The following is a 22,364-nucleotide window of genomic DNA, read 5'->3' as shown; positions in this document are numbered from 1 at the left end:
AGCCAGCAGCCACACTGGAAGCCGAAGCCTTGGCTCCCTGGGATATAGTGGGTGTAGCTGGTGCACACTGTAGAATCAATAGCCTGTGCCAGAACTGGCACCTTTCATAGAACCACAGAGTCACTGAGGCTGGAAAAGCCCTCTGAGACCACTGAGTCCAAGCCTTCCCCCAGCACTGCCAAAGGCCACCACTAACCCATGTTCCCAAATGCCACATCCACACATCTGTTAATCCCTTCAGGGGCAGTGACTCCACCACCACCCTGGGCAGCCTCCAGCAAACTTGCAGAACTGACAAGGGAGTGGCCAAGGGGAGAGGTGCCTTGGGCCAGCAGGGAGCCAAGGATACCAGACGTGTCCTTTCAGCCCAGAACTGGCCAGCTGATGAGAGATGGGAGAACCCACAGGCTCACAGCTGCACTGGGGACTCTCCAGCCCCGGCAGCTCTCAGGCTGGTGCTCAGGTGACCACTCTGACCACTGACAGGGCTCTGGCCAGGAATCCCAGGGCCTTCCCTCGGTGCATCTCGTTAAACACCAGCCTGGCTGACTTGAAATGCTGAACTAGTCCTGTTCACAGCTGAGATCTGACCCCATGTAGGTGATGAATGCACCTCATTCATCACCATCTGAATGTCCATCTTCATCCCTTCAACCTGTACAAGCAAAGGGACTTGTAGTCTCCTGGCTTCCCTGGAGCCGGGAAATCCACAGCTCCTTGTGCTGCTTTGAGGACTCTTTTGGCACATGTTAATTTTGGTGTTTCAGTCAGCATCTCCATGCAGGACTCAATGGGTTGTGTGGGCCTCCATCAGTGTTGAGTCATCAGAACTGGTTAAAAGGTGATGGTTAAATAGAGGCCATGACCAAGAGACTCCTACCCAGGGGAAGACACAAGAGCCAGGTGTTGTGCCTCCTAAAGTGTGCATTTAGCTCCCTTGAAGCATGGGATGAAGGTAGAGGAAGAAAACTTAAGTCATTAATATGCATTTGTCATGACATTATCAAGTTTAATGAGTATGTGTAATGGTGGGTTTGGAGCATGACAATTTTATTCCCAGTAGCACATACACAGCCTTAAATCCAGCTGCTGCTTTGCTGAGGAATTCAGCTGAGAAGGAGAAAGTTCAGAAGCTTGAATTGGAGTGAGTCAGATTTCTCAGTACTTTAAAAGAGCTGAAAATGATGTTTTTCAAGTTAATTTTTAAATAGGGCCACTGAAAATGTCACCTCACATTTTCAATGCCACTGAATAAATAATCTGTTGCTAGTGTAAGAAATGCTGTCCTGGAACCATAGAATGTCCTGAGTTGGAAGGGGCCATCAAAGATCATCAAGTCCAACTCCTGGCCCAGCACAAGACACCCCCCAACAATCCCACCACGTGCCTGAGAGCGTTGTCCAAAATCTGTATTTTGGTTAGGTACATCACTCACAGGTGTTGAGCTTGGTGGAAACCATGATTTTGAGGATGTTAAAACAAGAGTTTAATAACAGCTTAAAGAAGTGTGCTGGTCTTAAAAATATGTCCCTGGTTCCTCTGTTTCTTGTTCTTTGGTGTCTGTTGTTAATTTTGGTGGGGTTTTACACTTTAGTGATGTCAAATTCATTACACTGAGGCATCTCTTTCAGTTTGACGTTCACCATCAGATTCAGGTTTCAGGTGAAAGGAAGTGAAGAAGGGTATCAAATACTTCTGTATTTTTCTAAAATTGCCCTTGGAGCAGAGGTTCATGCCCCAAAGCAGAAAATCCCAGGGGGACATTACCATTTTTATTGTTAATTGAGAAGAGAAATCAGAAGCATGGAGTAAGCGTTCCACACAACCTTATACGTATATTCATTTTTTCTGTTGAAATTTCACCTTCATACCAATTTTATCAATTGAATGTAAAATATCACATTGGTGGGAGATTCCCAGAATGAAGTAACACCCCTTTTTCCTATGCCACAAATAGGTGCTGGCATGCTGGGAACCCCACAGGGAGTTGTAAATTCTGTGACATTAAAAACATAATGAAATGTGAATGTTTGGGATAACGGCAGTTCCCATGGTATTGTGCAGGATGGAACGTGTCATCTGGAAAGCTCTGCCATCCCATGTGGAGGGAGAGCTCTTTCTCTGCCCCTTGCATGCAAAAGCTGAATAATTGTAGTGGGTGTTAATAGAATTCCAGAAGACCGGCTGGAATTGGTTGTGGCAGCGCCTGAGGCAGAGCAGCCCCGCTGTGCCCTCGCTGGTTTTGCCACCCTGGCAGGTCTCCTTCCTCTCCTCAGTTCTCTGGGGCCAGATGAAACAATTTTGTACAGAAATAGGGGCTAGAATTTTTAAGCCTCTTCTGAGGCGTGAGCAAGCCTCTTCTGAGGCTTGTCTCACATAACCGTGTGAGATTTGGGTTAATTCTGCACTTAGTGCAGTTCATTTACTTCTATGCACAAGAAAAAAGATACTTGAGTTCCTTTGGACACGCGAGGTTGTTTGTGGCTTTTTATGGTGTTCATCCTCACTTGTTTAGTGATGCTTCCTGCCTTCTTGAAGAGTGAGGTTATAATCAGATAACTTTCCCCTCTGCCCCATATCAATCTTTCCTATTCATTTCCAAATTTTATGTCTTTAAAAAGAAAAAAAAAAACCAAAACAAAAAACCAAAACAAACCCAACCCAATCCCCCACCAAAAATATAAAAGAAAAAAAAGAAATGAACCCAAAACAAAGGCCCAAGGACACTGTGACACCCTTGTGCCTGTGCCCCCAGCTGGCAGCCCGTGCCATGCCGTGGGGGAGCAGTACCACCATGGACATGTGTGTCTGGGCTCGGTGTCACTGCCCGTGGCAGGGGGGAAGAGGAGCTCTGTAGCGACGCTTCTTGTATTTCTCTTTTTGTAGGTAAATTCGGTAAGGACAGGACTGGGGAGCAAGTGCCCTGTTCCGGTGGCTTGCCCCATGCCCACAGGATTAGCTCCTGGAGCTCCACCATCCCTGCCAGTGCCTGTGCCAGGGCCCGCCCTTGCTGGCGCGGTGACACCGTATGTGATGCCTCTCTGTCAGTACGGAGGAGTTTTCCCCAGCCCCGTGTACGGGGTGCCGTGGCCGGGGCCGATGGCGCAGCCCGGGCTGGTCGGGGGTCCCGGCATCGTGCGGTTCTCGCCCCTGAGCAGGAGCTGCCTGCGGATGTACCCGGTGCCCCTGCAGCGCCCGCCCGCCCGCGCGCCCGGCCCGCGGCTGCGCATGACCTAGCGGGGACCCTGCCACGGGCATCCTGCCAGGGGGGATCTGGCCGTGGGGACCCTGCCACAGGTAACCCTGCAATGAGTGACCTCGCCATGGGCACCCTGTCACGGGGAACCCTGTCGGGGGGTGACCTTGCCGTGGGTGACCTTGACATGGGTGACCCTGCCATGGGTGACCCTGCCGTGGGTGACCCTGCCACGGGTGACCCTGTCAGTGGGTGACCTTGCCACGGGTGATCCTGCCATGGGTCCTGGTGATTTTGACGCCGTCACGTGGAGTGTTTGCTCTGTGGATGATCCGTGTGGGCCGGGGCGGGGCCCGCGAGCGCACAGCCATACCCCGCGTCAGCAATCACTGTGAGGCGGCGTCACGACAGATCGTTTGTGCTTATGGCAATATCTGCTTCTGTTCCATTGCTGAAGACACTTTATTCCTTGTGTTCTGTTTCACACTTGCGATCCTTAATGTTGATGTACTTGAATTGATGACTTGCAAATTGTACTAACCCTGCAGGACTTCAGTGCCTTGAATCTCAGCTTTCCAGTTCCCAGCTGGAAAGAGATGTACAATTATTTGAAAGGTGTATTTTATTTACTGCTTGCCAGTTGAAGTTCTTTTTATTTGCAAAGATATTGCAGGTTTACAGTTGACGTTCCTCATCAGCTTAATTTTGCTGTAAATGCTTTCGTTTTTATTCACGGGTTGAATTTTCATTTCTGAAGCTTTTAAAAAAAAAAAAAAGAATTGTGAGGTGAGGTTTGTTCGACACGTTTGTTTGACGCACTGATCATAAAACTGTTTGTGTTTGTACAAGGAGTAGTGAAGTGCACATTGTAATGTAGGAGTATTTACAGAGTGATCCAAGGAAAGTGCATACAAGGACAGGGAATAGCTTCAGGCAGTGCAATCCGTTCTCCTCCCCAGCCTGTGGTAAAGTCGTTGTGAACGGCGGGTAACAGGCAGCAAAAACGCTGTTTTCCTCTGGATCAGCAGCACATTGGATTTAATTTCCTTTTCCTATCTGGGCTTTTATAATTCAGTTAAATCACAAGTTCATGCATGTTCCATAAGTGAAGAAAACTAGTGGAACTCTTGATCATAGGAGAACATATCTCCAGGGGACTGTCAGACCCGTGTAAGTACAGCGCTCGCACGGGCTCTGGCTCCGGTTCGGCCACCAAGGCTCAGGGTGGTGTCTGGCCACTGACAGAGTTCGTGCTGAAACAGAACAGAATATGAAGCTGTTCTTTCTCATATCTGACACTTCAGGTTTGGAGTCTCACCACCTTTCATATGGAATTTTTGTTGTTTTTTTTTTTTTAATTTATTTATTTACTTTTATTTTTACCAAAGTTTGCGCTCCAGGTGGCACGGACACCTCTCTCCTGTTTGAAAGTTGCTTTTTGCCCGTTTTACTGTGCGTAGAGTCTCCACCTGCACCTCAGTCTAAAGGCACAAGGTAACCACTAGACCTGTTTTGCCGATGGTAAGTCTCCTTCCCTCTGAAAGCGCTGCGGGAGCGTTACAGGCACAGGACCCGGAGCAGTGGCCATGCCCAAAGGCGCCGTCACTCCCTGGTGATGATGCTTTATACCATCTGCTGAAGGGCAGAGATGTCCTGTGCTGCCAAGCTGTGAATTGTATAGTTCTATTGTACCTCGAGCATTATTATACCTGTCTAAATTATTTTGTTTGTACCCTTTGAATATATTATTCCATCAATTCAGTTAGAATTGAATTTTATAGACAATTATGCAGAGTCTTCTGCCTGGGCAAAATACTTACTGTAGTAAGAGATTTCTGTTCTCTGTACCATGTATCTTTAATTTGTTTGAGTTTTTTAGATTCATGTATGTATGCTTCATGAGCAAACATGGAAAATATGTTCTCACACCGGGTTCCCTTCGGCTCGCACTGAATCCTACAGATTATGTCGCTATTGCCTGTATAGTCCATCCCTTGTATACTGACAAAGTCAGTGGCACTAAAAGCCCCGAGAAATTGTATAGATTAAAAAGAAAAATAAACATTTTGTGCTTGAAAATGGTGTGAAAAACCCGATGTTTTTCTAAACTGTAGAACTGTGTCGATTCCCAGCTATTCTGGGTAACGCTGCCTTTGTTTTCCAGACTCGTTCTTGTCCCTTGGTTGTGTAGCAGGAGCAGATGTGATGCCTCTGCCAGTTCTTGGGTTCTCCCCGTAGCCAACACCTCCAGCAGCTGTAGAAAGGAAGCGGTGCCCCAGGAGGTGCGTGGGGCCACCTGGCAGGGCACAGTGCCCCGAGTCCTTGCCTGTGGAGGTGTTCCTGGTGTTGGGGCTGAGTTCCTATGAGCAGATGGTGCCCTCAGCGCTGCTGGTGGTGCACGTGAGGGTGCTGAGTTTGGCAGATGGGAAAGAAGCCCATGGACTGTGTCCCCCCTGTGCTGCAAAGCACTAGGGAAGCCCCTCTAAAGGATCCTGGCATCGTTTAAGTGTGAGGAAGCTTGGCCCCGTTGCCAGCACTCTCTTGGCAGTCACCGCCATCGGGTTAGGCTGCAGGAGGAATGAGGGAAGGGCGTGCAGGTGACACCCTTGCTTCTGTCTCTCTGTGCACCCATCCCACGTGGCTGTGCTGTGTGTGCTCTGTGGTGGGGGCTCCGTGCCCCGCGCTGGTGCCCGTCCCCGCCGTGGCTGCCTTGCATGTGCTGCGCTCCCGAGGGACGGCCGGGGCAGCAGGGCAGGGATGCAGCTTCCACATCCCCGGGGGGAGCTCCTGCCTCTTGCACCTTTATCCAGCACTGGGGCTAAGCAGGGGCTCAGAAGGTGATGGCATTGTGGTACTTGTGGTGTTTAATTTCCTGAGGGCCCTCTTGGCTGCAGCTCTTCTGGCTGTGTTGCTTCAAGCCGTGGTTCTTTCGCCCTCAGTTGTGACAACTGTGTCGTGGGGTGCTTTGACCCTCAGGGGCAATTAAACAAATGACATGAGATTAAATAAATGGGGCAACTCCTTGAGCAAAAGGTGAGCCAAGGAGTGAGAGGGACCTGAGGGATCTGTGCTGCACCATCAGAGAGGGATCTGTACCCACAAAAGATCCCTTGCAGATCGCAGAGCTGAAATCATTTTATTCCTGACTCTGAATATTGCTTAAATAGGCAGCAAACGGGTCAAACCCGCTGGTAGAATTCCTGGCCTCCCTAGTTCCTGACCTGCTGCCATATCCTGTAGCTGTGCCATCACCCAACATTCCCAGCCCTGTGCTGACACGTGGGAAGTCAGCACAGATGCTTTAAATACCAAGTTTCGATGAGGGAGCTCACAGATCCCCCAAATTTCAATCTTTCAGTTACAGAAACTTAATACAAATCTCGAAGGAATGTTTTAACCCCCTGAGTCACACACCCAGTAGTGGAGGAAAGTTTTTGAAACTTTGGTAGGAAAGTTTCAAAGTTTTCACAATTTGGGAAGTTGGGAAAGTAGTTGAATTTTTCCTGTGTGCCATTCATTTAGCTTTCTGATTGCCTCGTGTCATGATGGAGTATCTCAGTGCGTAATCACATTCTGCTTTCCCACCCCATCCTTGGCTTGCTTGGAGTGGGACTGGGTATCCTGAGAAGGAGCTGCTCATCTGCCACAGGGATGCAAAGCTGGGCACTAGAGATGGCAGGGAGAAACACTGGAGTGCTTTAAGGCTCTTTTGCAAATCCAGATTCAACCTCCCTGGCACAGCTTTCACCCGAAAGAATGATGTAACATTGGCCCTCGCAGTTTGTTCGTGTATTTAACTCTGGTCTCCATTTCACAACTTTAAAGAGGAAATATTTTTTGAATTCCTTTAGAAAAGAAAAAAAATCCTTTAAAAAGCTGCTTTAAGGAGGAAATGTTGCCCAGAGAAGCTGTGGCTCCCCATCCCTAGAAGTGTCCTAGGCCAGGTTGGACAGGGCTTGGAGCAACCTGGGCTAGTGGAAGGTGTTTCTGCCCATGGCAGAGAATTGGAACAAGATGGTCTTTAATGTCCCTTCCAACCCAAACCATTCTGGGACTCTGTGATTACTTAACCATCACTTCACACCTGTCTCCAAAGTGCTCCATTCTTGCTCTCTGCTGTATAACTTCTTTACTTTTCTCTGAAATACTTGACATTGGCTGAGATCAAAGGCAAGACGAGGGTGAGACGTGGCCATTACTGTGCTCAGACAGAGATGCTCGTGTTGGGGAACAGGGCCTTGGTGCTCAGGGGCAGTAATTCCTGAAATGAGCTTCTTCATCCAGTGGCAGGTTTTGCTGTTTGGTGTTTGTGGAAGGAAATCACTAATACTTTGAATCATTAGTTTAACTTGGCTCTGTCAATGGTATGTCTTCAAGCATTTTTCATGATCCCAGTGCATTACTGTCAGGTCTGGGAACATTCAGAATATTTCCAGACAAGCCTCGTGGACACTTCGTAGGTCCGTGTTGGATTTGTTCAGTTTGCACATGTTTGGGCAGGAAAAACATCTGTCCTCAAACATTCCTTGGAAGTTGGCTTTGGAGGGTTGTAACCAGAAGTCTCCGTTCTGAAATTGTGTGACCTCAGCATTGCTTTCCCTGTCATCCCCACCCCCACAATGAAGCAAAGAGTTCAAGATTTTTTGGGTGAGATTGGTGTTACTCATCAGGTATTGGCTATTAATGCAAAAACCTGCCTTGTTTTCTGCCTTGCTGCCAGCAAGTTCCCCCCAAGTTTTCCATGGATGCTGTTGAAGGTGTTGTATCAGAGGCAGAAGTCACACATGAAATAGTTCCTGACTGTGTCTAGTGTCCCAGTAAGGTTTCCTTGCCTTCTCCTGCTCCTCGTGTGCCCTCCTCTGTCCCTGATTTCTGGTGATGTCTGTGGGGAAGTGTGGGCACGGTCTGTGCAGAGTGTACAGGCAGGGAACTCACACGCTCTTGTCATGGATAGATGAGTGTCTGATATAGGATTGAATATATAACACAGCAAAACCATAATCTTGTGTTATTTCTGGCTACAGTTATTTATTATGGATTGAGTACTTGAGGACAGTTATTTGTTATGGATTGAGTAGGATCCATAATAATGGATCTGTAGGGTCGGGCTGTCCTAGTCGGCGCTGGTGCAGATTGAGTGGAGTGAGTCTGATGTGCTGATCCCTGTTATTATTTTACCCCTGACAATCATTTTCCTGTCTGTGCACCCAGAAAGGAGCCGTTGATCAGATGGGAGCTGTGTGGTGACTCACACGTGTCTGGCTGTGGAGCTGCCCCTGCAGAGGCAGCAGGACAGGGAGGCTCCAGCCCTGACCGTGCTGCTGCTTTTATTAACACAGCCAAGCTCCAGAAGGGCAGCATAACGAGATGGATTTTAGGAGCTGTCAGGTTACAAATTCTGCTTTATGAAGGAATTTGTTGCTCAGAGGGGCTTGGATGTGCTGCAGTGCTGACGTTGACTGTGTCAGCACAGAGATCACTTACACTTGATTCATTTGGAAGTCAGGCTTGGAGCAGGAGGTGGCTGCTGTTGTGAGTGATGTGGTGCTCTTTGCTCCCTTCCCAGGGATAGTTGTGGTGTGCTGTCAAGGCTGGTGCTGCATGCTCTTGGATCTATATTTGATTATAGAGCGTCTCCCTTGAGATAAGTTTCTCATGAAGACTTTAGGGGCTGCGTGGTTCGAGCCTTCAGTCTGACCTGCAAAGCCTCAGGAAGCTTTAGGGCTCGCTTGGTCACTGTGGAGGAACTGTTCATACACAACAACCTATATTCCATAAAGTATCTGTTACAACAGTGAAATTCTTGTGACAAGGTCTTGGTTTTTCCAAGTCTGGTTGAGTAAGGGGCGCTTGGATGAATTTCCTTGGATGTAGTGCAACGGAATGGATGCATGGTGAACACTGGTCACGTTGTTGTAGTTGTGAGGCAGAGGGAAAAGCTGGAATTATTTTTCTCCTCAGAAAGGAGCAGATCCCCACACTTTGTCTTTCATTATTGAGGTGCCACTGACTGCTAGCTATGGCAGTGTGGCTCTCAAGGAGCTTCAGGTGACAGGACAAGCATGGTGAGAGCCTCTCCAGCCACTCTTCTGGGGTCTTCTTTGTGCCTGTTGCAGTTTTTGTGGGGTATTCAGGACTCTGACACCTTGTAAAAAATTAGGTTTAAGAAGAAATAACCAGAAATAATCATTCTCAAACGAGGCTTCTTCAGGTCTGACGTAAAATTGCCCCAAAAAGTATTTACTCTTCTGTTTTTTTTTTTCAACTACTTTGCAAGTAGAGTAAAAACTTCCTCAGCACTCAGGGTTTGTTTATCAGACTAGACAGACTGCATCTAGGGTCTTCATCACCACATTAGGCAGCAGCTACAGGATGTGCCATCACTGCCTTTTCCCCACCACCGAGCAAACGTGGGGTACAATCACGTTCCCCGGTCTCTCCGGCGCTGTTGCCTCCCCAGCCTGTGAAAGCTCAGACTTGACTTTGTAGTAAGAAGTGAGGAGTTTCTCTGTGGGCTGAGCACCCGTGAGGGTTTGTTTGAGGAGCCAGGTGACTGTGGACCTGGCTCTGCTCAGGGTGTTGTGGCTGACCCATGGCTGCCATACCTTTTTTCCTGGTTACCCGGAGATAGTTCATCTTGTCCTGTTTTCCTGGATGAAACTCTCTGCCAAATGTTGGTTATCCATAGCGGGCAGGTGTTGGGGTGGATCCAGGTGGATCTTCAGAACTGGTCAGAAGCTCAGGAAGGAATTATGATCAAGACATGATTTTCCTTCCCTAAAAAGCCATTCTTCCCATGAACAGGCGGAGCAAGGAGCACGGGAAAGTTGGGGCTGCGTTTAACAAAAGCGGAGCCCAAACCACAGAGACCCAGCAGGAGCTGTGCCAGACCCAGATGGCATCTGCACCACGTGCTGTCCCCACCCATCCCCTGCCTTCCCTGCTGCTCCAAGGACTCCCTGCTGCTCCAAGGACACCCTGCATGTGTTCTGAGGGCATCCCAAAGCCATCTGCTCCATCAGGCCTGTCCGTGGCTGTGATCCCACAGTGTGCATGTGTGTCTGTGGAGCAAGGGGCTGGGGTGCATGTCCCTGGGAGCATGTCCCCAGCACAGCGTGGTGGTGGGCATGTGCTGCAGGGTGGGGGACACGTGGTGGCACCTCGTGCTGCTGCTTCTTCAGCCACATGCTGTGCCCTCGGCGCCCTCGCTGCCTTTTATCCCACTCCTGTCCTTGCAAGTCCTTGGCATTGCTGTGCCCTTCCACGTCTGTCCCACCATCTTGCCCTGTGGTCTGCCTCCTGTGGAAGGCTGATGGATCCCATCCCTGCCTGGGTGGGACGTGGCATCCCTGCAGCCCAGGTGGAAGGAGGTCTCTTCCAACCCAAGCCATTCTGTGATCTGTGATCTGAGGTTTGGCTCCGTTTCCGTTGGACAAGGGAGCCAAGCCTGCGGGTGTGGGGAGCTGGTGCCACGGCGTACCCTGGCAATCCCACCATCCCTTTGGCACCTCCACACAGCATCACATCCCTCTCCCCTCCTCCCTCAGCAACAGGGTCCCACAAACTGAGCCCAGTGCTGAGCGTCTCTGCTGGCTCTTTCCATCTCTACCTCCTGGGAGCCTGGCTCTGCTCAGGGTGTTGTGGCTGACCCGCTGCTGCCATGTGTTTTTTCCTGGTTACCTGGAGATACTTAATTTTTTTTTCCTGATTCCCACATTCTGAGCTCTCAGCATGACAGATCCTGGTCTCTGTTTCCTTGCGGTACCTGTAGCGTGCTCTGGCAGCAGCACCTCCACACACTTGGGGCCCATGAGCTTGCGTGGCCCTTTTTTGGGTTTGGTTTGGGTTTTCCTAGATGTGAAATCCATATATGGATTTTTTTCTTTTAGATTCTGAAAATGAGACCGTCGGCGACTGACACGTGGCCCCCGCAGCTGCAGTGCCAAGCGCGAGGCCCCGCCGCGGCTAAGGAGGAGGAAGAGGAAGATGGGAAGTGATTTATCATGTGTGAGGAATTCTGTGCTGTTCTGGTCCATTCGACACAATTTTGTAACTTCTTTCTAATCATTTTTTTATTTATAGTTGGAAATACAAAAAAAATGTTATGCAAAAAAAAAAAAAAAAATAAAGGAGAATTATTTTGGGGGAAAAGGATTTTGTTCCAAATTGTTCCCTTCTGTTGTGAGCCAGGTTTCCATGAGCAGCCAGATGGAGAAGAGGGAGGAGGAGGAAGAGGAGGAGGCACTCCTTCAAATGCTTTTTGTTTCACACAATTAATTGTCATTTAAGCAATTTTCCAAGCAATAAGCCAGGCACACATACAAGGAAGACAATTCCAGTTCCATTTAAATGTCTCACCATTCTTTTGTAGAGATGAGACTCTATTTTAAATCCACTTAAATCAAGTAAAAAACCCTCCAGATCCTGCACTGGGGAGTCAGTCTGTGCTCGTCACTTCCCTTTTTACCTCTTTCTTTTTCTCATAGACCAGCCACTTTGTCTTGCCGGACTTAAATACAGTTTCGAGTCACTGCTGATTTTAACTGTAAGACTAAAATCCTTCCACAGACCAGTGGGTAATTGGAGCCATTTTTAAGACTCTAAAGTGCCTTCAATGAGCTAAAATGAGCAGTAGGGGTTTCTTTCTCTGGGTTCACTGGTGGTGGGTTTCACTGACTTTTGGTCGAGGGGATAGACAGAGTAGTTTGAAGCAATAATCTCGCAGGTGATCATTTATCAAAGGACTACTCACCTCTTTTTAAGAAGGCTGGGTTAGCACGGCCCTAAGGACTGGGAAAGTGCTGCTCCTGCACTTACATCTGGGCCCCAAACTCTGTGCACCCACAGGCCTCCCCTGCTGCCTCTGCAGCCCCAGCCCAGGCTGTTCTCACCTCTCACTCTTGGTTTTGATCCCAGAGCCATAGGAACTTCCACCTGCCCATCAGCCCCTCGGCACCCCCCTTCCTCACAGCTGGAGCCTGGTGTTCTGTTTCGTTGTTATCTGCCATGTCTGTCACTTCCAAATCTCGGTTCTAAGTAATAAATCTTATTTTGATGCCGTTGTTCCCTATTTCCTTTCCACCTCGGCCCCTTCTGCCCGCCAGTGGGAGGGAGGAGAGCGCAGGTGGAGGTATATTGCTGTATTGCTGAAACTCCAGGATCATTCAAACACTTGGTTAATTCAGAGTTTTGAAGCCCCAAGGCCAAAATATATGTATTTATGTTAATTTTTTGCTTCTCTGGGATACCTCCTGCCCTGTCCTTGTCTGAGGAAATGGAATGGATCACCTGCACAGGAGCAGGGACTGGGTAAGTGGTAAAGGCTAAATTGTTGCAGGCCTTGGGCTTCTCTGCTCAAAGGGAAGTCCAGCCAAGTGCTGTACCTTTCTTTTTGGTTTTTTGGTTGTTTTCCTCTTACACACCTCCTTGCCATCCGGTCCCACATCCAACATGCTGGGTGCAGGGACAGGGTTGTCATTCTGTCATTCTGGGGATGAGCCAGTATTCCAGTGATCACGGAAACAAAGCACTTTGCCCTCACCTCAGACTTTTATTCTCAATTTCAAAAGGTGGTTTTTCTCCAGGGAAATCCCGTGCAGGGTCTCCTGAGGTCTAGGTGGGCCTCCTTCATCCAACCCTCTTTGCTGCTCCTGCAGATCCTCGGGCTCCTCCACAGCTGCAGGGAGCCAAGGGGCCTCTGACTCCAGATAAGCATTTTATAAATATTCTATTAATATTCAGGTTAAATATAAGATTTAGTATCAGGATTAAATCTCAGGAGTGGAAGCTGGGGCCACTCCCCACCTGATTTTGGATAATTTCTCCTGTGAAGCCCTACTCTGTTCTGGTCTAGAACTATTACAAACAACATTAAAGTTCATGGAATAATTCTACTTTTCTCCCCACAGAACAGGAGAGTTCTTGTTATTATAGAAGCAGTAAGTAAAATCACTTGATGTATCAGAAAATATATGTGTGTTTGAAAAGAAATACATTTTAATTTGACCAAAAAAAGATATTTTAGTGGTAATAGAAGGAAATCCCTGCAAATGTGGAAAACACAGCTTAGTTCCCTGTGACAGGGGCTGAAGCAGCGACATGTTTGAGGGGCTGCTGATTTTGGAGGGGGAAAGACTGGAAAGGTTTCCAATCCCCTCTGGGTTTCTACAGTTTCTGTAAGACTATGGAGAATGTTTAAATGGTTTATTCTCTGTGCAGTTTCTCAGTGTTTTAGTGCTCAGAGCAGTAGAATTTTTGGAAAGTAAAAGGAGGAATAAATTTGATGAGAGGCTGATTTGATGCTTGGGGGTATGTGGAGATGTTTGAGGCTGTTGGATGTTTAATGAGGATTCCAGGGGCTGGTAACAAAGTCATGAAAATGGGGACTCAGTTAAAAATGTCAAACATAACAAAATAATTCTCAGTATTTGCTGATGGCACGTGAGCTGCTGTGGGTGCTTTGAGAGGGGGGTGGTATGAGGATTCCGCAGGGCTTTGCAGCCCTAAACCTTTCATTCTGGGGGGACTTTGGAAGGTAACCCGTGTTTGTTATCCCTGTTAAATCAGAGCATTCATTGTTTTTTTTTAAAAAAACCATAAATTGGCATTGGTGGAGCTCAGCATTGCTGTGCTGCCTATTGGTGGCAGAATGAACCTTCTGATCGTGCCCAGCACTGGCTGGTGACGCAGGGGGAGAGGGGATGGGAGAAGGTGGCTGGAAGAAGTCACAGCCCCCTCCCGACATGGTCCCTGTTGATTTCACACTTGTGAAGTGGTGAACACCCTGAAAATCCCTGACAGTGTCCCATTTGTTCTTGCAGTAGGATTCTAGGAGCATATTTCTGTATTTATTTTATATATATTGAATGTTAAGAGATGGTATTTCCAGAAGCTGGCAATTAGCAATGCAGAAATAAAAATATTTCTGTTTCCTGATAAGCAGAGACAAGTAAAGGGACACACATCTTGTAGAGTTCAGCACTTGGAGGCCTTTATTTGTCATTTTCCTTCCACTTCCTTCAGCCTATGGGAAGGTGTCCCTGCCCATGGCAGTGGGTTGGAACGAGAGCTTTAAGGTCCCTTTCAACACAGATCATTCTGTAATTCTGTGATTATTTTTTGCTGTTTCCTACTGCCTCTTATTATGAAAGCAGACAAGGAAAATTTTTCAGATATCACCTACTTGGATGGTTCCTCCATGGGAAAATGCAGTTGCTGGAAAGCAAACCCAAATGCTCCATTTCAGCAGGAACCGACACTATGAGCAGGTTTCCTGTGTCCAGCTCCAGCTGAATTAGAAGTGCCTGGAGTGAGGCCATGCCCCCACCCTGGAGATGTGGGACCCTCTTGGAGCCAGGCTTGGCTCTCCATAATTTTTTAATAAGCTCTGAGATGCTTTCAGTTCCCTCCTGTACCTGGGCGCTTTACGCATTCACAGGCGTGCGGAGCTGCTCCCGTTGGGAAAATGCCTCAATCCCATGTCTTTCCCACAGCATCATGTATTTCTTTATTTACTCTCTCTGGGTAAACTTTTTGCTGTGCTCAGTGTCAGGAGCTCAGGCCCTGGTGACAAATGAAATGTCCCCAGGAATGATGGCCCCCGTGCAGGGCAGGTGGAGGCTGTGCTGGCCACGGAAGAGGTGAGGGGGTTTGGGGGCTCGGCTGGGCCAGGGAGTCTCTGCTGGACCATAGCCAGGGGACAGCCTGAGATGATGTTTTCCAGATTAAAAAGCAAAGCCCCTCCATTTTCCCTCCCTCCACTCCCTCTTCAGAGCATCCCAAGAGAGCTCTGGGAGCTGGGGCTGCACTGTGGGGGCACCAGGGCAGAGAAGAGAGTGCTCTGGAGTGGTGGATGCACGTCTGCACACCCTGAGAGAGGTTCATCCCCGTGGCTGCCAACTCCTTGCTGGGTCTGTCTCTTACCAGGAAGTGAACCAGAGGGAAGGGCTGGGAGCAAACATGGAATTTTTTCAATGTTGTTTCTAATCAGATCTACGACGAAATCCTCAGGGTGAGGGCTGTAGCCTGGAGCATCCCCCTGTGCCAGGCCAGGATGGGGCAGGCAGGGGCACAGGCAGAGACAGCCCTGGCCTGTAACTGTTCAAATCTCTATTTTTTAAGAAATCCCTGCCTTACATCCTGGCTTTGTGAGACACTGCTGTTCCCAGCAGTTAATGAAATGACGTGGACGTGTGTGAGCTGCCGAACCTGTCCCCAAATACTGATTTTCACAGGGGACTAAATCCAGAGCTTTAAGTACAACAGCAGTGGCAGGGTGGGTTTCTCAGAGTGGGTTTTTCAGGCTGTTTTCAGGGTGGGTTTTTCCACACACACCAAATTCCTGATGGGCCGGAGTTGGCTTTCCCCTGGCAGCAGCCCTCTCGGCTCTTTGTCATGGTGATCAGCAATGCTTCCCTGTTGTCATGGCTGCGGGGTTACTACTGAAGCCAAAGCGCTCCACAGCCCCTTTATTCATAGTTTCAGTGTATAAACTAATTAAGTCAACTGAAAACAGCAGTCTGTTCCCTGTGCCTTGTTTTTCTAATACTCAGATCAGATAGACCTGATTCCTGCCATCCTCCAAAATATCCAACCTGACTGGGATGAGTTTTGTATCTTAACACCCAGCAAAGTTCACTGATTATTTAATTGCCCAGAAACCTCCTCACAAAATTGAAAAGGTCTCTGGAAAATGTCTTTTGAGCTGCTAAGATGAGGCTGGGAGCTGGCTGTTGCAGCCATGCTGGATTCCTTACTGCTGCTTTACTCGGGGCAGGAACTCTTGTCACTATGTTTAGTTTCTGAGTTTATGCATTGCTGGGTTAAAAAAAAAAAATAAAATGGTGGCAAAATGCTTGGGGGAGGATTTCTGCAAAGCTCCTCACTCCTGCCCCCACCACGGGAGGATGGAGAAGGACAGGCCCCAGCTGCAGCCAGTGGACAGTGTTTCCTCCGGCCAGGAGAAGGCTGGCTGCACAGCGACACACGGGCTCATTTCTTATTAAAACTTAATATAAGCAGAGGCTCTGTGTGAGCCCCAGGAGCCATGAAAGGAACCTCACTGTGTCTGCATGAGGTGGGAACAGCGGCGCGAGCATTGGCCTCTGTCAGGAAAGGATTTGGGAGATTTGGTGTCCCCACTTGGTGTCCTGCTCACTGCTCAGCCCAAAGTAAAACCAGACAGGGACCCTAAAAGTCCTCTTACAGTTATCTGCATCTGAGTGTTCCTGTGGTGTCTCCCCAGGAGGATGCACACACTCTGGCACCCCGTCCTGGGAGCACAGGGATGTGCAGGGCAGCCCTTCGCCCTCCTCCTGTGGGATTTGCTTCCCTCCTCTCCATTATCCCAGCCTGGGGATGCAGGGCCATCGGCTCTCCTTGGGGTACAAAGGCAGCTGCAATTTGCACCCTTGCCCCATGTGGAGCTGTTGGCAGTGGCCACCACAGTGTCTGTGCCACCACAGGGGGGGCAGTGGGGGTGCTCAGGGTCCCAGTGTGTCCCACACTGTCAGATGTCCATCCACTGCCCCCCTTCCCTCAGGCAGCTGAAGGGGCTCTGCTGCTCTGGGAGGGTGGTGGGCTCCTGGGGAACACCCCATTGAGATGAGGGGACTGAGGGGCCTCTGGGACACCATGGAACTTTTCCACACAAGGTGAAAACTCCCCAGTTTTCAGACAGACTGGACCTGCAAAGATGGACCTTTGTTCCCATTGGTCCATCCCTTTTCTTCACCTTCCCTGCAGTGTAAGAGCAGCAGGACCCCAGTTGGGATGCTCAGGGTTCAGAGGCAGCGTGTTGTGCCACCCTCCAACTGACTTATCCCAGCATTTTGCACTGTTACCTATTCCTCTGTTAGGATTTGAGATTTTTTTTATTTTGAATTACTGTTCACATTTGGAAAAGAAAACTAAGGGTCACTCTGAGGACAGTGGGTCCTGGAGAGGTGGTGAATCTGCAGTGATGCTTGTCAGTCTTCAGAATCAGTTGAAGATAGCCCAGCACAGCTCCAACTGCTCACCCTGCACCCCTGGGGGGCAAAAGGCCAGCAGGGCCATTGCATGTGGGTGTAGAGGCCAAGAGGTGCTGGTGTGAGCAGGCACTGGGAGGCTGCCAAGGAATTAGGCAGCACTTGAAGGACAGTGGTTTGCAGCAACAATGGAGGCTCCTTCCCCCTTAGCCCAGGAAGCCGTGCTGGCTGCTGACCCGGACAGGGAAAAATCTGTCTTCACATTGGTGCTCGTGGCTTTTGGAAGGCAGGGATTTCTTTTGTGCACCCAGGGGTTGGTGGAGGGGAACCCTGTGACCACAACCCCTCTGCCACTGCCAGCACATCGGGCTGCACAACGGTGTGCCCTGCCTCCTGCCCCTCCCCTGGCCCTCTCCAGCTGAGCTGGATGCAGGTGGCCCCAACCAGAGGGAGCACAAGGTCCCCAAAGCCTCTGCTGGGAGACACAGTGTGGTTGTGACCATCAGCAAAGTCTGTGCTCCGGCCCTGGAGCGGCTGCTGCCGGTGGGATGTCAGGGGTGGTGCTGTTAGGAGGCCAGTATGTGGTGATGAGAACACTGGGAGCTGCTGGGTGCCTGTCACGCTGACATTGGCTGCGGGACCACTGGGACGCCCAGGGAAGTGCTGTGGCCTCTGCTGTGGCACAGCTGGGGGGCCTCCATTTTGTGGTGCCAGGAGAGTTTTCCTGAAGGACAAGGCTGGCAGCTGGAGGAGCACAGCTGGATTGACCTGGACTAAGCACGGGGATTATGCACAAATCACCAGGTCTAGCCCAGAGCAAGGTGTTTGTGCCTGTGCCACAGGGAGCCACGAGCCACCGACGAACACCTCAGTCACTGCCTTCAACAGCTCTTTAATTAGACAACTCTTAATGAAGTGCTCTTCAAAATAGGCTGTGTTAGGTAAACGTTAAGAAAAACCATCCTGTCTTCCACTTTAGTTTAGGAAAGCAGCTTTGAGAGCCTGCAGCACTCCTTGTACCTGGGAAGTGCCACCTCATTCTGCAGATGCTGCCTTCTCCTGTTTATCAGCAGAAATGGATTCCCTCTCTCACGTCAGGAACCCAGCCACAGCCACAGCTGTGAATTCATGGGGTTGCTGCTTTGTCCATCGGACACTCTGGGCTGGGAGATGCTCTCCTAAAGGGCCATCAGGATCTCTGGACTCTGAGCTGACTTCTGGCTGTTCATTGTCATGAAAATATAAAACATTTTATGCCTCAGGTGTGAAATTTCCAGTGCTGTCTTTTGTTTTGAAAATTAATTTAACTAAGCAGCATATTACTGCCTTTAATTTTACTTATCTTTAACTAAGATCTAGGGTAACCTCAGCCACCTAAAGTCAGTTTTTCAAAGTTTAGAACAGAGCATTTTAAATTTACTAAATCCCTGTCTTAACAAGAGTAAAGGGACTCCCTTTCTTTAAGGGACAGCTAGAAATATTTTTAAATGCTACCAGTTCCTCCAGCGTGGTGATCTAAAAAGCAATTCTGTAATACAGAAAGGGAATTTGAAGATATGTCGAGTTTTTGAATGATTTTGTTAAAACATTTCCCTAAGTTGGAGGAGTCTATTTACGTGGAATTTTGCAATTTTGCGTGTTTAGAAGGAAAGTGACTTGGTTGGCATTCCTTCTGAAATGTGACCTTCAGCTTTTCAGGAATATTTGTAAACCCACCATTTGTTGTCAGTGCAGGACACCCAGTCCAAGCCCAGCCTGGTGAGTTGTATTTCAGCATGTGAGAAGGATGGTGGCTGAACTCAATGATCTCAGAGGTCTTTTCCAACCTTAATGATTCCAGGATTCTACGATTCTAAGAGTGAGCATGGGAGCAAAGCATTGCCTATTCCAGCAATGCAGGCTGGAAATTAGAAGGCAGTTAATAGTAAGGGGAGGATGAAAATTCTGGAGCACCCTAAGATTGCAGAGGTGATTTGAGAAGCTCATGGAAGGATTGCACAACTGAGTAGAAATTCCTGAAGAGAGAAAATGGCTTTTTGTTGTGAGCCCTGAGGGATTTGGTGGGCTGCTGTAGTTGGAAGGAAAGGGATTGCTGGTTTTTCCTCTGCTACGGTTACCTGCGGGAGTAAGAAAAACTTCCTGTTGGTGGATCATCTAACTTGTGGGGGTTAGGTTGTTGTTTTTTCCGTGGAGAATAGCTGTGTAAATGGTGATTTTCTAACCTGTGGCTGAAGGAGGCGCTGGGACACGTGCTCAGTGCCAGCTGACACCACTGTTGTCCTCCTCACTGCCCCAGCATGCAGGGATTCACACCTGCCAAGGGATGGTTAAACACACTGGGAGCGATGTGTGGACACCTAGGAGATCCCAAAAAATGACATATTCACCTTCTTTCTGCAACACGGAAGATAAAATCACAGGTTGATATTCCATTTGTTAAAGAACGTGTATTTTCCTAATAAACAAAATTCCACGTGGCACTGCAGAGGAGACAAGACATCATAAACTTTCCAGCTCTCCCATTTGTTTATGGATTCCCTTGGTCCCTTGATAGCAACCTCAGGGCTAGTTAAATGGTTACTCCTGCCCATTCTGTCACAGCCATAGCACTTTTGTGGCCTCTCAAGTGAACACCCTGCACTCCCCAGGTCCTTGGTTCTTTCTGTACTGTTACACAGTACAGGCCCAGAATATTTAAAACATGTTTTGTATCACACCAGGATGCTCTAGAAAGAGCCTCTTCACCCATTTTAAAGTAGTTATGAAGGACAAGTTTCACTCAGTCCCAAAATAGCCTGACATCAAATTCTCAGCTGAAATAAACTGCTGCCTGGCCAATGCCTTGGGCACAAACCAACCAGGACAGAGCAGCAGCACATCTGATCCCAGGTATGAGCTGTGAATGTGGCAGAGGAGCTTGGCCATAAAATTGATGGTGACTTTGACTAATTTATTATATTTCATTTCATTCTATGTTATTTCATTTTATTTTACTGTTTTATTTTACTTTAGAAACTGCTGTGAAGGCTGAGATTAGTGGGGCCTCTCAGAATATCCAGGTCAAGGTAGTTAATTATTTAAACCAAAGACAGAGCTTTCTTCCAAGTCCTTTTGCTACCTTGTAGGTTAGTGGTGAAAAATAACCTCTAGTTGAAGGCTGGGAAAGCAAGAGATGAAGATATCTGATTTAGTGCTGTAAATAAGAATAACCTGTTCCTTTGTGCCTGCACAGTACCGGGCACCAGGACCCTCCATATGGGGAAATACGAGTAAACATTATTAGCAAAACCAGAGTATTCCTTGTTCAAGCAGCACAACTCTGGCAGGAGAAGACTGGCAGATAGATTAACCCACTTGTCATTTGGATGTGGGTCTTATTTAGGCAGTGAGGGCTTCTGCCTACTGATCCTGGCTTCTATGCTGAGAAAAGCTGCTTTTCTGATACATATCCTGATAGAAGTTCTCCTTGGTAGCCCATAGGGTAGTCAGTGGAATCAAACACCCAAAGGATGCTGTAAATACAGAGATGACCATGCAATTGCTGCCCTTTAGGCATAACTTTGCCAAGTTTCAGTGGTTATTGGACTCATGGGCTCTGTTGTAGGTCAGGCTGTTGCTGGCTGAGAGCTGTGTGTCCTCACAGCTCGGTGCTGTAAGCACAGGGCAGGCAGGAGCAGCACAGCACAGGCCCAACACCAGTCCAGCTGTGCCCAGCCAAGGTTTGGGGGGCTCAGCCTCCTCCTGGGTCACCTCTTTAGGCTTGCTGAGCTAGTGCTCTCCTACAAGTCCTGCTCCTCTAACATGTGCTCAGGTGAGCTTCTGTTTCATATGAATTCAAAGGCAAACGTGTTCTGTGAACCTGTAAAACTCCACCACTTTCACTTAAAAAACTCCTGGCAATGCCTTTATGAAATACTGTGATTTTATAGTTCTGACCATGACAGATCCCACAAGGCCACTGCTTGATTTTGTAAAGCCCCAGCCTGTTGCCTGCACTTTACTCCCAGAGAAGCTCTTTTATATTTGTCCTTCATGTGAAAATGAAACTCCTCACCCTTGACCTTGGTAGCTTCCTATAGACCTGTTTTTCTCAAATGCTGCTTTTTCTTTCTCTCATGCAATTTTCATCAGTAAGAATAAGCCTTTTGGATCAATTGAACTGCTCAATTTTTCTAGCAAAGAGATTCTTTCCTGTTTTCTTTTGTGTCTCTCCCTTTATTTCAATGGAAATGATATAAATTGACCAAAGCAGGGATGGTACTCCCCACTCCTTCTTTCCTCCAATGGATTTTTCAGAGTTGGGGATAAAAAGTAGTGCTAGTTTACAAACAATTTGACCTGCCTATGAAGTTGTGTGTTTTGGCTTTCAGTTCTACCTTTCAGGACTTCAATGACCCCTTTCATGGGGGAAAACCTCCACTTATGTACATTAGGTGAATATTGCATGAGTTCAGCTTCCAGGATAAAAAGCCCTTCCAGTTACTGAGTTAAGCCCTCTCTTTGAGGTACCCCTGAGCCCGTGTGCTCAGTATCCCATCAGCAGGGTAACTTGGCTGTGGGATATGGCTGAGCAGCAGGCACTGAGCAGCCAAGCCCAGAGCAGCCCCAGCTCTCCTGACCAGGCTCCTGGTGGGGAATGACACAGGGAAAGTTGTGGAACTGGAAGCTGAAGGGCTGTGACTGGGGGAGGCAAAGCAGGTTAAGTCTGCAGCATCAGAGGTGAGGAATCATAGAATCACAGAATGGTTTGGGTTGGAAGGGACCTCAAAGCTCGTGCAGTTCCACCCCCTGTGGTGGGCAGGAACACCTTCCACTAGCCCAGGTTGCTCCAAGCCCTGGCCAACCTGGCCTTGGACACTTCCAGGGCTGGGGCAGCCACAGCTTCTCTGGGCAACCTGAGCCAGGGCCTCCCCACCCTCTAAGTAAGGAGAGGGTAATAAGGACTTGGAAAATGCAAGTACAGGGTCGTAAACATCCCTAGGACTGCAACTATAATGTTCTCTATGGCATGAAGTGACAAGCAAAGGGAAGGGAAACACCCCACTTCCCACTTCTCAGCATGTGAAGAGACCAAGGGGTCTCTGGAGATCAGCAGATCAGCACAGCTCTGGTGATGGATAACCATGTTCCAGTGTATGCTGGGTTGCTGATGAGATGCATCATCTAATTGCTCCTCTAATTTTGAGGAGCCATAGTGATTC

General features: G+C 48.5%; 1 protein-coding gene across 11 annotated transcripts in view; it reads left to right on the top strand.

Moving 5' to 3' along the window:
* WNK2 (WNK lysine deficient protein kinase 2) overlaps positions 1 to 12,251 on the top strand; it is a 115,340-nt gene extending 103,089 nt beyond the window's left edge. For 6 of the 11 annotated variants that reach the window (XM_064668096.1, XM_064668100.1, XM_064668099.1 and 3 more), the window contains one exon: positions 2,887 to 5,275. In XM_064668096.1, coding sequence (XP_064524166.1) covers positions 2,887 to 3,237 — 351 coding nt within the window. In that variant the 3' untranslated portion in view covers positions 3,238 to 5,275. Of the gene's footprint in view, positions 1 to 2,886; positions 5,276 to 11,085 lie in introns of those variants that run through there. The other 5 variants (XM_064668102.1, XM_064668101.1, XM_064668105.1 and 2 more) reach the window with 4 other exon arrangements.
* The last annotated feature ends 10,113 nt before the right edge of the window (positions 12,252 to 22,364 follow it).

The sequence above is a fragment of the Pseudopipra pipra genome, chromosome 11 (assembly GCF_036250125.1).
Source record: "Pseudopipra pipra isolate bDixPip1 chromosome 11, bDixPip1.hap1, whole genome shotgun sequence".
Lineage (NCBI taxonomy): Eukaryota > Metazoa > Chordata > Aves > Passeriformes > Pipridae > Pseudopipra > Pseudopipra pipra.
The sequence above is the reverse complement of the archived record's forward strand: the minus strand, read 5'-3'. Positions and strand labels throughout refer to the sequence as shown.